The following is a 15,938-nucleotide window of genomic DNA, read 5'->3' on the forward strand; positions in this document are numbered from 1 at the left end:
TGGACTTCCCTGAAGCAGCAGTGAGGACTGACCAGGAGGCATGAAGAGGCCTGCTGCAGATCTGGTGGAAATAAAGATTCAAAGATGAGTTGATTTTGATCTCTACAGAGAAAGCTGTGCAAGCATGAGTTCATGGCACCTCCCTCAGTGAGACTTGGAAAAGCTGAGCTTTGAACGCAATGTTCTTTGGAAAAGCTAGGTAGGATGTGGAGCAGTGGGAATATGTTCTTCAGCAATAGTGATGTCACAGTCTACTGGCTCAAGGCCCCTGACCAATCCTGAGTGGCAGCCTATTAGTTGTCGTGGCTACAATGGATGATTGGCAATAGTGTCACCATTGACTAGCATCATTGCATGAGCATTGCTACAGCTAAATGCTGAACAAGACGCCACATTTCTCACAGCCCCATCCACGTAACCCCAGCACTTGTATCTCAATCTATGTCTTCCGACACGAATCAGCCAGGACTTCTGCTGGTACCATTGCTTGAAAAATAATAAAGTGGTACAATCTTAGGCTGGTGTACATTACTCACAAATATCGCAGAGGTTAAGAAATAGTGTTTTCTGCTGATGAGTGGCTGAGACCAGGAAACTGCCAGGCACAGTAGCATGTACAGCGCAGGGAAATACCCAGTCCTGCTTCACTCAGGAATGATTGACTGTGATCTACTCCAGGTAAATTTATGGGTAATTTTTGGGCAGAATGGGAACTAAATGGTGCCGTTTCTTGACTAAACTTCTTTATTGCCAGCACAACTGATCACCTAACACCAGGCATGCAGTAAAACAGGTAGGAAATAATCAGCTGCAAAAAGTAGTGTGACATCCTAGCTGTAATCTGATTGGTTGTTCGCACTGCGATAGGATATAAGAAATAAGCTTGATTACATTTTCTGGGCACTCCAAACCAAAGTAGATTGTTTGAAATTTCTATACGACTGCAGTCCAAGTCACGAAGTGCCAGCTGAGCCTTTGAGGATGATCCAAATCAAAGGTCAGAATCTATTTCAGGATTAACTGACTTTCAGCCTCAAGCTTCCATTTGCTCCTAATTAAAACTTTCTTCCAGGAACACAGCTGATTGGAAGAATGTTGAAATGAAAAGAAATTAAGCGAAGTCGCTTCCCCCTGCTATTTCTCCCCATCTGCCAAGTATATAGTTACACAACTCACCGATCTTATATGATGCTAGTGCATGGTTTTGACCCAGTACATTAACAATTCCTCTTCTCCCACTGGGTTCATCCAGTAGTTTACTTGTTGCTCCAGATCAGCGACTGCCATCTCTTGCTTCTGATCTAATGGTAGCCCATTCTAATAACAGACCAAGGCTCTGCTTTTTTCTTAAGTTTAACTCCCATCATTTCCATTTACCCTCTTAGAGTTTTTTTTCCCAGTTACCTCAGCCATATCTACACCTGTTCATCCACCTGTGAATTACTCCATAATTTAGTGTAACCCCCTGGGTCGCCTCAGGCTCGCTCAGCTCGTTCTCGTCTAGGGGGAGCAGCCTTCGGCCCCACCAAACTGGGTAATCAGCTGGTGTGGATGCTGTGTGATGTCCCCGCCTTGCCAAAAACAGTCAGTACACCATATGCGATTAAATGAGTACAATTTATAAAGGTTACTATAACTAAGTGATTAATAACGATACAGTATATATGAAGGAAAAAAAAGAAAAGGTGCCAAACTTGTCAAAGTCCAAACCACTTCGTGCACAACTGTTGGAGCTCAATTACTGAAGTCTTCTGGCCACCATTCGATCCCCTCCGAACTCCTCGACTCGCAGCTTAGGACCATCCGAAGTGGTCAACCAAGCACATCTAACTTCATCTCTTCTCCTCGGGGTACCTCCTGGCCTTGGACCCCCGCTTGGGGTCCGTTCCTCGCCCAGTTTACAGCATCACGTCCTCTCACTCTCAATCCCTCTCGCCGACCTCCCCAAAAGCCCGCCAACAATAGCTTACAGACTCAGAAGAAAGAACAACATTAATCCCAATTGGTTTACAAAGGAATACAATTCTCGTTATCAGTAAATTTTAACCCAAACAAGCTTCCAGCACTCTCTGGCAACAAAGAAGCATTCCTGCTTTTAACAAAACAAAGAAGCCCTTTTGATTACATACACAGTAACAAAGAAAAAAGAAGAAACCTCCTTTACACTCTCCCCCCACCAAATAAAAGTCATGTCCTCATGACTATTAAATAACTCACCACCTTTACTGCCAACACACCCTAACCCAAGCATAAACAGTGACGACTCCTCCCCACACAGTAAATCTCACGCCCTGTTCCTCAGGCGCTACATAGGCCAACTATCTGGGAGTTCCCTAACCCTTCTGAGACCTCCGTACCCCCTCATCTAAACCCTTCAGGCTCGGACACAACTGGGGATACCTCGGGCCCGCTACCAACTCCTCTCTCAACCTCTCACTCATGCCCCGCACTGCACACAGCTAACCCTCCCCACTACACCTGACTCAGTGGGAGAAGGGCCAAGGGTCTCTTCCTCAATCAAGGGAAAGGCAGCATGTACCACACATCCAGCACATCATCCATTGAATCTGTATTCTTCCTCATTTCTGCGATCAGTAGCTGCTGTTTGATCTTCTCCAAACGTGACCTGCACTGCTCCTGCAGTCTCTTCAGCCTCCTGCAATTGAGAGATCAGCTTCTTCTCTGGCCCCTCCAACTCTCACCACAGGCTCAGCAGTTCTGACTCACGCATCCCGGCCATGTCAATCTGGGACGCAGTTACTCCAACAGCTTCTTCCACCCCGACCTGAAAAGCAGCAGTTAAAGATTGGTCAGCCTGCAGTTCAGTATTCACTGCACTTCTCTCCAGTTTTTTCTTCCTCATGACTTCTTCCAGATCAACTTTCTCCAGTTTCTCCATCTTCATTTCAAACTTGATTCTGTAGAGATAGTCACTCACAAGCTGCGACCTTCGCCAGCCCTGTGTCCAGAAAACACTTTGATTCTGTAGTTCTCAGCTGCTCCTGCAACAACCTCACTTCATATTCTCCTGAGGCAAATCCAAATACCAAGAGATCATCCACATACGCCAAAAATCCAAATGCCTCCACATCCCCCATGGTCTTCCACATGCCCCGCGGGAAGGTTGCTAGGGCTCCGGATATGCCCTGTGGCATCCTTTCGGACTGGAAGACTCCTAGGGAACTTATAACGGCCGTCTTCTCCTTGTCGGCCTCACTCATCGGGATCTGGCAACATCCACTCCTCAGATCCAGCACCTTAAACCACCGCACCACTCAGACAGGCCATCGCCTCTTTAGGGCTGGACATTATTCCAACAACCGGGCAGAGCCCACCACTGCTGAAACATCCCAACCTGTCACTCCTCACTCTCCAAACAGTACGGACAGCCCATGGTCCCACCACCATTTCGTCAGCACTAGTCGGAACTCGAACAACGACCTCCAGGCTACCAACAGCAACCACCCCACCCAACACACACACAGCGATAACCAGCAATCGCACACCCACAAAGGCACACCAGCTCTTCGCCGCAGACATAATTTAAAGAGGGCGATCACATAGCTTCCACAGAAATCAATCCCGGACGAGTACCCCACAATGTAACCCCCTGGGTCGCCTCAGGCTCGCTCAGCTCATTCTCGTCTAGGGGGAGCAGCCTTCGGCCTCGCCAAACTGGGTAATCAGCTGGTGTGGATGCTGTGTGATGTCCCCGCCTCGCCCAAAAACAGACAGTACACCATATGCGATTAAATGAGTACAATTTATAAAGGTTACTATAACTAAGTGATTAATAATGATACAGTATATATGAAGGAAAAAAAATAAAGAAAAGGCGCCAAATTTATCAAAGTCCAAACCACTTTGTGCACAACCGTTGGAGCTCAATTTCTGAAGTCTTCTGGCCACCATTCGATCCCCTCCGAACTCCTCGTCTCGCAGCTCAGGACCACCCAAAGTGGTCAACCAAGCACATCTATCTTCATCTCTTCTCCTCGGGGTACCTCCTGGCCTTGGACCCCTGCTTGGGGTCCGTTCCTCAACCAGTTTACAGCATCACGTCCTCTCTCTCTCAACCCCTCGCGCCAACCTCCCCAAAAGCCCGCCAACAATAGCTTACAGACTCAGAAGAAAGAACAACATTAATCCCAATCGGTTTACAAAGGAATACAATTCACGTTATCAGTAAATTTTAACCCAAACAAGCTTCCAGCACTCTCTGGCAACAAGGAAGCATTCCTGCTTTTAACAAAACAAAGAAGCCATTTTGATTTCATCCACAGTAACAAAGAAAAAAGAAGAAACCCCCTTTACATTAGTCTTAGTCCTCTTTATGTACTCTACTATCAATTTACTTGATAAAATTTCTTTTTAAGTCCTTGATTCTTAAAGACATTGTAAAAATGCAAATAATAGCTTATTTATATTTTATCCCAATCACTATTTTAAGCAGATATTTCCAATAATATTTATTGCTACATGGAATTGCTCTCACTATGAGTAAATATTTGTGAATTGTAGATAGGTTCATTGATGTGTGTGAGCAGCAACAAAATTTTATAACAATAAGATTTCCCTAAACTTTATGTTTTAAGAAGCAGTTAATATTCTCTCTAACACGTGGAACTTTGGCACAATCTTTCTTACATAACTTTTCACATTTTAGGACTGCTCATGCTGTGCTGGCCCTGCACCCTCTGAGATGTAGATATGTTTTTTTAATTGGCTATTAAAATTTAAAATACAGATCACTATTTGCATGCAGCAAAAATTCAAGACATCCCCAGTGGTAATAAACTCCACAACTTCAGTTAAATGTTGCACTTTTTCATTTACTACTGAATGACCTCTACATTAGCTTGAAATTGGCAAGTCTGATGTAACTACATTGTTCCCAAGTACCACTTGAAGTTTCATAGAAACATAGAAAACCTGCAGCACAATACCGGTCCTTCAGCCCACAAAGCTGTGTGAACATATCCTTACCTTAGAAATTACTAGGCTTACCCATAGCCCTCTATTTTTCTGAGCTCCATATACCTGTCCAGGAGTCTCCTAAAAGACCCTATCATATCCATCTCCATTACCATCACCAGCAGCCCATTCCACGCACTTACTATTCTCTGTGTAAAAAACTTACCCCTGACATCTCCTCTGTACCTATATCCAAGTACCTTAAAATTGTGTCCTCTCGTGCAAGCCATTTCAGCCCTGGGAAAAAGCCTCTGACTATCCACATGATCAATGCCCTCTCATATTCTTATGCACCTCTATCAGGTCACCTCTCATCCTCCATCGCTCCAAGGAGAAAAGGCCGAGTTCACTCAACCTATTCTCATAGGGTATGCTCCCCAATCCAGGCAACAGACTTGTAAATCTCCTCTGCACCCTTTCTATGGTTTCCACAACCTTCCTATAGTGAGGCGACCAGAGCTGAGCACAGTACTCCTTGTGGGGTCTGACCAGGGTCCTATATAGCTGCAACATTACCTCTCGGCTCTTAAACTCAATCCCACGATTGATGAAGGCCAATGCACTGTATGCTTTCTTAACCAGAGTCAACCTGAGCAGCAACTTTGAGTGTCCTATGGACTTGGACCCTAAGATCCCTCTGATTCTCCACACTGCCAAGAGTCTTACCATTAATACTATATTCTGTCATCACATTTGACCTACCAAAATGAACTACTTCACACTTATCTGGGTTGAACTCCATCTGCCACTTCTCAGCCCAGTTTTGCATCCTATCAATGTCCCACTGTAACCTCTGACAGCCCTCCACACTATCCACAACACCTCCAAACTTTGTGTCATCAGCATATTTACTAACCCATCGCTCCACTTCTTCATCCAGGCCATTCATAAAAATCACAAAGAGAAGGGGTCCCAGAACAGATCCCTGAGGCACACCGCTAGTGACCAACCTCCATGCAGAATATGACCCATCTACAACCACTCTTTGCCTTCTGTAGGCAAGCCAGTTTTGCTTTTCACAAAGCTATGCTGACTAATCCTAATGCCTCTCCAAATGTTCATAAGTCCTCTGAAAGTCATCCCTACAATTGCCAAGATCCTTTTTCGTAGTTAGTACTGAAGCAAAGTACTCGTTAAGTACCTCTGCTATCTCTTCCGTTTCCATACACTCTTTTCCACTGTCACACTTGATTGGTCCTATTCTCTCACATCTTATCCTCTTGCTCTTCATGTACTTGTAGAATGCCTTGTGGTTTTCCTTAATCCTGTCCGCTAAGGTCTTCTCATGGCCCCTTCTGGCTCTGCTAATTTCTTTCTGAAGCTCCTTCCTGCTAGCCTTATAATCTTCAAGTTCTCTATCATTACCTAGTTTTTTTGAACCTTTTGTAAGCTCTTCCTTTCTTCTTGACTAGATTTACAACAGCCTTTATACACCACAGTTCCTGTATCCTACCATCCTTTCCCTGTCTCATTGGAACATACCTATGCAGAACACCATGCAAATATCCCCTGAACATTTGCCACATTCTTCCGTACATTTTCTTGAGAACATCTGTTCCAAATTTATGCTTCCAAGTTCCTGCCTGATAGCTTCATATTTCCCCTTACTCCAATTAAACACTTTTCTAAATTGTCTGTTCCTATCCCTCTCCAATGCTATGGTAAAGGAGATAGAATTATGATCACTATCTCCAATATGCTCTCCCACTGAGAGATCTGATGCCTGACCAGGTTCATTTCCCAATACCAGATCAAGTACAGCCTCTCCTCTCGTAAGCTTATCTACATATTGTGTCAAAAAACCTTCCTGAAGACACCTAACAAACTCCACCAATTCCACCCCATCTAAGCCCCTCGCTCTAGGGACATGCCAATCGATATTTGGGAAATTAGAATCTTCTACCATGACAACCCTTTTATTATTATACCTTTCCAGAATCTGTCTCCCTTTCTGCTCCTCGATGTCCCTGTTACTGGTCTATAAAAAACACCCAGAAGAGTTATTGACCCCTTCCTGTCCTTAACTTCCATCAACAGAGACTCAGTAGCCAATCCCTCCATGTCTTCCTCCTTTCCTGCAGCCGTACACTATCTCTGATCAACAGTGCCACGCCTCCACCTCTTTTGCCTCCCCCCCTGTCCTTTCTGAAACATCTAAAGCCTGGCACTCTAAGTAACCATTCCTGCTACTGAGCTATCCAAGTCTCTGTAATGGCCACAACATCACAGCTCCAAGTACTGATCCACGCTCTAAGCCATCTGCTTTTTTCATAATACTCCTTGCATTAAAATAGACACATCTCAAACCATCAGTCTGAGGGTGTCCCTTCTCTATCACCTGCTTATCCTCCCTCTCGCACTGTCTTCAAGCTTTCTCTATTTGTGAGCCAACCGCCTCTTCCTCCATCTCTTCAGTTTGGTTCCCAACGCCTAGCAATCCTCGCTTAAACTCTCCCCAATAGCCTTAGCAAACCTTCCTGCCAGGATTTTGGTCCCCCTGTGATTCAAGTGCAACCCGTCCTTTTTGTACAGGTCTCTCCTGCCCCAAAAGAGGTCCCAATGATCCAGAAATCTGAATTCCTGCCCCTTGCTCCAATCCCTCAGCCACTGTGTTAAATTTGGTCAGGTTAACATAAGACAAGACATTTCCTCAGTTCATTGAACTATACCCCATAATTGCAGGGTGTGAACCATCAGGCTTGGTGTCATCCAGTGTCAAGGAAATAGGTGACTCCTCATCTTCAATCATCATGGTTCCACAGAAACCTGTCAGAAAAGCAGAGTTTATTGTAGAACACCAGGAAATACTTTGTTTACAGGGTGTATATGATAGGATCCAGCCCCCGAGGAACATTTAGCCTAAACATCGCCTTAGAATTATAGAATCACAGAAGAGTATGACACATTAAAGAGCTAATAAAACAGCATTAAATGGTGTTATTACTGAATTTTGCAGCGATGGTCAAAGCAATACTGAATTCAGTGACATCTAAAGGGATTAATAAGGAAGTTCTGCAAAGCTTCAAAAGCAACAAGCAATAAACTGCAGAGTCTGAAAATCTGGAAGGGAAACAGAATGCTGGAAACAATTAGCAAATCAGAAAGCATCTGTGAAGACAGAACAAAGTTATTGTTTTAGCCAATGACCTTTTATTGTCAATAAGTGTAGAGGAGGTTTGACCCAAAAGCGGAACAGCAGAGATGATTTAGCGGTAAGCGATATTTTTTACTAACAAACTACAAGTGCCCACAAAACAAGAGAGAGCTGGTATTTAACACAACAAGGTAACTGAAGGCTAGGGACAACTGGTTGAGGCTGGCTGGTTTAACAAGGACTGTGGATAAGAGTTGGGTTTAAATAGGCTTCAGTTGATGAGTCGGAAACAAGTGGCAGGTGACCCCTGTTAGCTGGTGGAGACTGGGAGGTGCCTGACAGGACACCCCCTCCTCGAGGCAGTACCTGATGGCCCAGGATGAGCCAGTGGAACTCTTTGATGAGCAGTGGATACAAGATGAAACTTGATAGCACCTATGACCTCTTCTCTGGGCTGTACCTTCCCTATTTCACCAGGTACTACACTCCCTGTCCACGATGATGTGAATCCATCAACTGGAGAACCGTGTAGACTGGACCACCTTCCATCATCCTTGGTTCTGGAGGGGTTCTAATGGTGGAGAATGGGCGTGGTGGTCAAGCATCTCCAGAACTCTTTGAAAGTGTGGCCCACGGCAGCAGACCAGGTTACCCGTGAAGTAGGTGATTTGGGTTGGGAAGTGAGAGGAGCGGCATTTTGGCTGTAGCTCCTGATGAAATGAAAGTGAGAGGAGCGGCATTTTGGCTGTTGCTCCTGATGAAAAGAAAGTGAGAGGAGCGGCATTTTGGCTGTTGCTCCTGATGAAATGGAAGTGAGAGGAGCGGCATTTTGGCTGTTGCTCCTGATGAAATGGAAGTGAGAGGAGCGGCATTTTGGCTGTTGCTCCTGATGAAATGGAAGTGAGAGGAGCGGCATTTTGGCTGTTGCTCCTGATGAAATGGAAGTGAGAGGAGCGGCATTTTGGCTGTAGTTCCTGATGAAAAGAAGTGAGAGGAGCGGCATTTTGGCTGTTGCTCCTGATGAAATGGAAGTGAGAGGAGCGGCATTTTGGCTGTTGCTCCTGATGAAACGGAAGTGAGAGGAGCGGCATTTTGGCTGTTGCTCCTGATGAAATAGAAGTGAGAGGAGCGGCATTTTGGCTGTTGCTCCTGATGAAATGGAAGTGAGAGGAGCGGCATTTTGGCTGTTGCTCCTGATGAAATGGAAGTGAGAGGAGCGGCATTTTGGCTGTTGCTCCTGATGAAATGGAAGTGAGAGGAGCGGCATTTTGGCTGTTGCTCCTGATGAAATGGAAGTGAGAGGAGCGGCATTTTGGCTGTTGCTCCTGATGAAATGGAAGTGAGAGGAGCGGCATTTTGGCTGTAGTTCCTGATGAAAAGAAGTGAGAGGAGCGGCATTTTGGCTGTTGCTCCTGATGAAATGGAAGTGAGAGGAGCGGCATTTTGGCTGTTGCTCCTGATGAAATGGAAGTGAGAGGAGCGGCATTTTGGCTGTTGCTCCTGATGAAATGGAAGTGAGAGGAGCGGCATTTTGGCTGTTGCTCCTGATGAAATGGAAGTGAGAGGAGCGGCATTTTGGCTGTTGCTCCTGATGAAATGGAAGTGAGAGGAGCGGCATTTTGGCTGTTGCTCCTGATGAAATGGAAGTGAGAGGAGCGGCATTTTGGCTGTAGCTCCTGATGAAATGGAAGTGAGAGGAGCGGCATTTTGGCTGTTGCTCCTGATGAAATGGAAGTGAGAGGAGCGGCATTTTGGCTGTTGCTCCTGATGAAATGGAAGTGAGAGGAGCGGCATTTTGGCTGTAGCTCCTGATGAAATGGAAGTGAGAGGAGCGGCATTTTGGCTGTAGTTCCTGATGAAAAGAAGTGAGAGGAGCGGCATTTTGGCTGTTGCTCCTGATGAAATAGAAGTGAGAGGAGCAGCATTTTGGCTGTAGCTCCTGATGAAAAGAAGTGAGAGGAGCGGCATTTTGGCTGTAGCTCCTGATGAAATGGAAGTGAGAGGAGTGGCATTTTGGCTGTTGCTCCTGATGAAATGGAAGTGAGAGGAGCGGCATTTTGGCTGTTGCTCCTGATGAAATGGAAGTGAGAGGAGCGGCATTTTGGCTGTAGTTCCTGATGAAATGGCAGTAGAAGCTGGAAAAGCCCAAGCAACACTGCAGCTGTTTGAGGGAGCACAGTTGGGGGCTATTGAACAACACATGCATTTTCTCTGCATCCGTGGTTATACCTTGCGCTGAAAGAACATAACCCAGGAAGGAAGTGATTGGGGTGTGGAAATGCCTTTTCTCTAACTTGCAGTACAGCTGGCTTTCCACGAGATGCTGAACGACTGTACAGACCTGACATAGGTGGCCTTGGGGGCCCTTGGAGAATGAAAGTGTGTTGGCAAGTTAGGGGAACACATACCTGTGTAGTGTGTCTCTGAGCATCTCATTAATGAAGGCTTGGAAAATGGATGGACTGCTGGGAAGTCCAAAAGGCATCACCAAATATTCATTATGGGCAGTGAGTGTTATGAACACCCTCTTTCTATCCATCCCCCGGTAGATGCGGACCAGGTTGTACACGCTCTGGAGATCCAGTTTGATATGGATCTGAGCCCTGCGGGATGTTTTGGACCCACTATCGATCAAGCGGAGAGGGTAGCAGTATTTAATGATGATTTTGTTGAATCAACAGTAGTCAATGCAGAGATGAAGTCTGGCTGTGGACTGTGATGGTCAAATGAAGCAGTGCGGCAGCTCTTCGGCAATGTAGTCATTCATGGCTTTGGTCTCAGGAGGGGAGAGGGAGCACAGACAACCTCGGGGAGGGGTGGTGTCTGGGAGGAGGTCAGTCATGCTGTCGTGTAGCCTGTGAGGTGGCAGTGTGCTGGCTTCCCTTTTACTGAAAGTGATGGTAAGGTTGTGGTATCCAAGTGGGTGTTTAGTGAGGTTGAGAGTTTCCTCCATCTCCATGGATTTATGGTGTGAAGTCGGCTGCGGTTACAGGCAGAAGGGTCGCCAAATCAGCAGTGCATCGGATGACCGGGCGAAGTGAGGGCTGTGAGTGGAGAGCCAGATGAGAGGAGTGTTGGGTGAGTTAATAAGGCAGCACAATCCACCAGAGCCTGCTGTGCATGTAGAGACATTGGGGTGTGGCAGAAGACAGTGAGAATGAGTCAGGCTATGGTGCTGGAAGGACAGGCAGGGTGGGGCTTGCCAGGCAGAAAGCCTCTCATTTCTACCTGGTAGTGCCATTTTCCCAGATGCAGTGGACATTTGATGTGTGAGTGATAGGTGGCTCTGCAAGTAAGCACACAAGTTATTTCTCTTCTGATACTCATGCTCTTGGGCGTGCAGGGTGGGTTAAGGGAACTCCCTGTCCCTGAATGGTGCTGTAAACACTGATGATGAGGGTCTTTCATTCTGCAATAGCTCTGAGAACAGAACCGGGGTTCTACTGATGATCTGGAGGATCATTCCATAAGACAACTGTCAATTCAGAGGGCCAGAGTGATGAGGCTTCCAAAGTCTGTAGGCATCTCCCGGGTGGACAGCTCATTCTTCGGGTGCTTCGAGAGGTTGCGATGCCAATGGGCCAGCAGTGCTTCCGCATTCCAGCCGCACTCCACGAGTAGAGTCGTGAATTCTGTGGTGTAGTCCATCAGTGTACATAAGCCTTGACACAGGCGAAGTTCCTGATCCATTGCCCCCTTCCACTTCCCGGATAATCTAAAACCTGGCGCATCTCAGTGGTGAATTCTTCACATTTATTGCAATTGGTGATTTTATAGAGCCAGTTAGCCACGGCCCAGGTCAGAGCTCACCCAGTCAGCAGAGGGATGGCAAAGGCAATCTTAGCTCTGTCTGCAGAAGGCAGAGATGACTGGAACTCAATGCATAGATACATTGGGACCAGAAGAGGCTGCACTGTGTTGGGAATCTGGCGAAGCATTCAGGCACTGGAGTCTGGGGCACCGAGTGCAGGAGGTTGGCTGGCATGGGGTTGCTGTGTCAAGAGTGAGAGTGGAGAGCAGGAGGCATATGGTCTCCTGCTGCTTCGGGATCATGTGCTCCTGTCAACAGCAGACTTCCTGTAGGTGAGCACACTTTGCTGGGTGAATCTTTGGTTCACCCATCCTGTCAGAACAGAGCTAATGCTTTAGGCCACTGACCTTTGATTGTCAAGAAAAGTAGAGGAGGCTTGACCAAAAAGCAAAGCAGTGGAAATGATTTAGCAGTAAACAATATTTTACTAATAAACTGAAAAATAACAAGCCACGTGGGACCACAGAACAAGAGAGAGCAGATATATAACACAACAAAGCAACAAGGAAACGGAAGACTAGAACAACTGATTGAGGCTGGCTGGTCCGTTAGGTGAAAAAAGGACTATGGATGACGGCTTGGTTTAAATAGGCTGCAGGCTATGAGTTGGAAATGAGTGGCAGGATAGTCCTATTAGCTGGATGGATACTAGGACATGCCTGACATTTATTAGAACAGTGAGAATTTTTAAAAGTTTAAGTTGGAGAGAAGAGGGAGGGGTGGAATGAACAAAATGGATCTCTGCAACTCAGTGACTCAGAAACAATTACAGTACAGGAAAAATCAGAGATAATTTTTTGTAAGTTTACCTATTTTCTGTCCAGCATGCATTTTTTTTTGCTAGGAGCACACCTGAGCAGTGATGGTTGGGGACATTGTAATAACCAGATACATTTGCTATTCATATTATACTGCAAACATAAACTGATGCAGTAGGAAAAAATTAAAGTCAATAAATTCTTTAGTACGCTTGACTTATTCATCAAAATCATGCAGACAAGTGTAAAGGAACCAGGAAGGAAGTTATGAAGGAAGCTTCTGTTTACTGAACGTGACCACCCAGTCACACCACTGTTACTGTCTGCTGCATTCTAACGATGTTCTACATGTCAGGTATTAAAGTGGCAGAGCATTGCATTTATTTTTGCAATCAAAATATAGCAATATTTTAATGTTTTGCAGTATAAATGGTAAAGAACAGTATATGTGCAAATGTGCAACAATTAACACTGTACATTTTAAGGTTACATATCTTTTGTATATTAGATTAAAACCATTTTTACCTTCAATGTTGAATGTAAAGGATCCACGGCATTAATTAATTTAGTGAGATTTCCCTTGTCAAGCCTCACCTTACAGTTCCAAACCTGATTGTCTCCAAATGTCCACAAATTAGCTGTACTAATTTATTATATATTAATATTTGAGATGTCCCATGGACTTAAAATAAATCTAAATAATTATGGTTTTAATTTTAATCAGCATGCATTTTGGCTTTATTCTGTGCCCATTTCTAATCAGTATATGTCTCTTAACTTATACAGACCTTTCTCCCTCCAGAAAGGCCGGCTGTAGTAAACCATACATTTAATGGTAGAGCCCATTGGCACACGCTGGATCAATTGGTTTCGCAGCGGAGGCACTGGAGGACTGTAGTGGATTTGCTGGGTGAGAGCTGGTGGAATAGCACTGATGACATAATCTGCCTAGAAAGACCAGAAAGGGATTTAATCAGGGAGTAATTGGGGTAATATTGTACAAGAGAATAAAAATTTCAGATGACAGAAGCACTGAAGGACTAAAAGTTATAAAAGTGAAGTCAGAAGTGGAGCGTGTGTGAATGTGTATGAGTGATTTGACTCAGAAGAGATTGCAAACATCAGTTCTTCCAGGTCAAATTGATTTTCAATTGCATGGATCCAATTTCTATGCAAAATTAGCATCCTCCAATAACATTTCACTAGTCCTGGACATATATATTCAAGCCACGATGTAAAAAAGTGGTTCAGTTACAGAATTTGCTGTACTGTTATCACTGTCATTGCAAAATAGGATTTTCCTTAAGTACATTGATGGCATGCGGCTCGACCAGCACTTTACAAATACCAGCAGCCTATGCTTATTATAATGAATTCTCGAAGTGCACCTCAGGTAAGTATATGGCAAATCGAGTCTGGAAAGTCAGTTCGGATGACCTAAGACCGATAAATAAGGACATTGAAGATCAAATTGCACAAGGAGGTATTGAGGCCCAGGTCTTGGAGCTTATTGATTAGCTTTGAGGGGATGATGGTATTGACTGCTGAATTATAGTCCATAAAGAGAATCTTGATATATGCATCTTTGCTGTCCAGAAGTTCCAGGGCTGATTGCAGAGGCAATGAGATGGCGTCAGCTGTGGACCTTTTGCCCTGATTGGCAGATTGAAGCTGATCCAAGTCACGTCTCAGGCAAGAGCTGATATGTCTCATCAGCAACCTCTCAAAACACCTCATCACTGTGGATGTAAGTTCAGCTGGGCGATAGACAGTGAGGCAGGTTACCACGCTCTTCTTGAGCACCGGTCCAATTAAAGCAGGTGAGGACCACACACTGCCAAAGTGAGAGGTTAGAGATCTCAGTGAACGTGCCATCCAGTTGGTCAGCACAGGTCTAGTACATGACCAGGGACCCGGCCCAGTCCAGATGCTTTCTGTGGATTCAGCCTCCTGAAGGCAGTCCACGTGTCAGCAGATATAACATCTAAAGTAGAACTAGGATACTGAGGTGCAACAAACTGTCAGATTGACCAGGGAAAGAAAAGGACTCAGGTACACAAGAACATTTAGTGGTAAGTAGTCTCCCACGTGAATCTTGCATAACTCACCCTGAGACGTAAGGCGAGATATCGGCTTTTATTGACTGGAAGAAGGAACCAGGAGTGAGTGACCATCATACTACGTCCTGGAGACTGAGAGAGAGCATAGGCCTTGGATCGCCTTTATACAGGGGTCTGTGGGAGGAGCCACAGGAGCAGTCAGCAGGGGCATGTCCAGACAGGCACACGTAGTTCACCACACCTGCGGAGGGTTGAATTCCAATCTCAGAATAAAGGAGACTTTGGCTTCTTTCATTTCCTCTATTGTTCACTTTCAATCCATCCCTTATTTTCATTGTCATTCTTAAGAAAACAATAATCATGACCTTGAATATCCTGTTTTGTCTGATTTTTTTCAACTACAGCAGCCTGAAAGTTTTGTAGAATAGCACACAATAGCTTTTCACCTCAAGATTTTGGGTTTTCAATAAACAGTTAAATATTTTCTCTACCTACAGGCTGTGAAAGAAGCTTGGGGAATGTCAAGTTTATTTCTAATGCATGTACACAGTATAAAACTCGCAATCATTTGGCAATGGTGTTATCTCTTTGAATGAGGTTGCAGGATAGTTTATTATGATGTTTAGTGAAGTGGAAACTGCTGTTGTGTAGAACGCAATGCTGATAATGGTTCCCCAGATTATGGAAAGATGTCATTACCGTCCTTGAGATACAAGAAATAAAATAAGCTATATATTAATCTAAGGTTCATTAGCTTACTTGAAAAAAGCTCCTCAAGTAATTGTTCATGTAAAATGGATGACAACTATTAAATTGGTGCTTTATAGGAAAAAAACAACAGCCACTAATTTATTACATGGTATGATCCCACAAAGTAGTCTCAGGATGTCCTGTCAACATCTATTTGATAATGTATGTCAAGGGAAGAGATCCAGTCATAAACAAGAGTAAGTCTATAGATGCTGGAAATCCAAACAATACACATAAAATGCTTGAGGAACTCAGCAGGCCAGGCAGCATCAATGGAAAAAAGCACAGTCGATATTTTGGGCCGAAACCCTTCGGCAGGACTGGAGAAAAAAAGATGAGGAGTAAATCTAAAAGGTGGTCGGAGGGGAGAGAGAAACACCAGGTGATAGGAGAAATCTGGAGAGGGAAGGGATGAAATAAAGGGCTGTGAAGTTGGTGAAAGGGCAGAAAGCCATGGAAGAAAGAAAAGAGGGAGGAGCACCAGAGGGAGG

The 15,938-nt window shown here is 44.9% G+C and overlaps 1 protein-coding gene across 1 annotated transcript in view; it reads right to left on the reverse strand.

The window, feature by feature from the left end:
- Window positions 1–15,938, reverse strand: part of LOC132397750 (amine oxidase [flavin-containing]-like) — a 69,433-nt gene that overhangs the window by 24,121 nt on the left and 29,374 nt on the right. Inside the window, exons 8-9 of the mRNA XM_059976514.1 lie at window positions 13,426–13,585; window positions 7,644–7,740 (exon numbers count right to left, since the gene is read on the reverse strand). Of these exons, the coding sequence (XP_059832497.1) occupies window positions 7,644–7,740; window positions 13,426–13,585 (257 nt within the window). The remainder of the gene's footprint in view (window positions 1–7,643; window positions 7,741–13,425; window positions 13,586–15,938) is intronic.

Source organism: Hypanus sabinus, chromosome 8, assembly GCF_030144855.1.
Source record: "Hypanus sabinus isolate sHypSab1 chromosome 8, sHypSab1.hap1, whole genome shotgun sequence".
Lineage (NCBI taxonomy): Eukaryota > Metazoa > Chordata > Chondrichthyes > Myliobatiformes > Dasyatidae > Hypanus > Hypanus sabinus.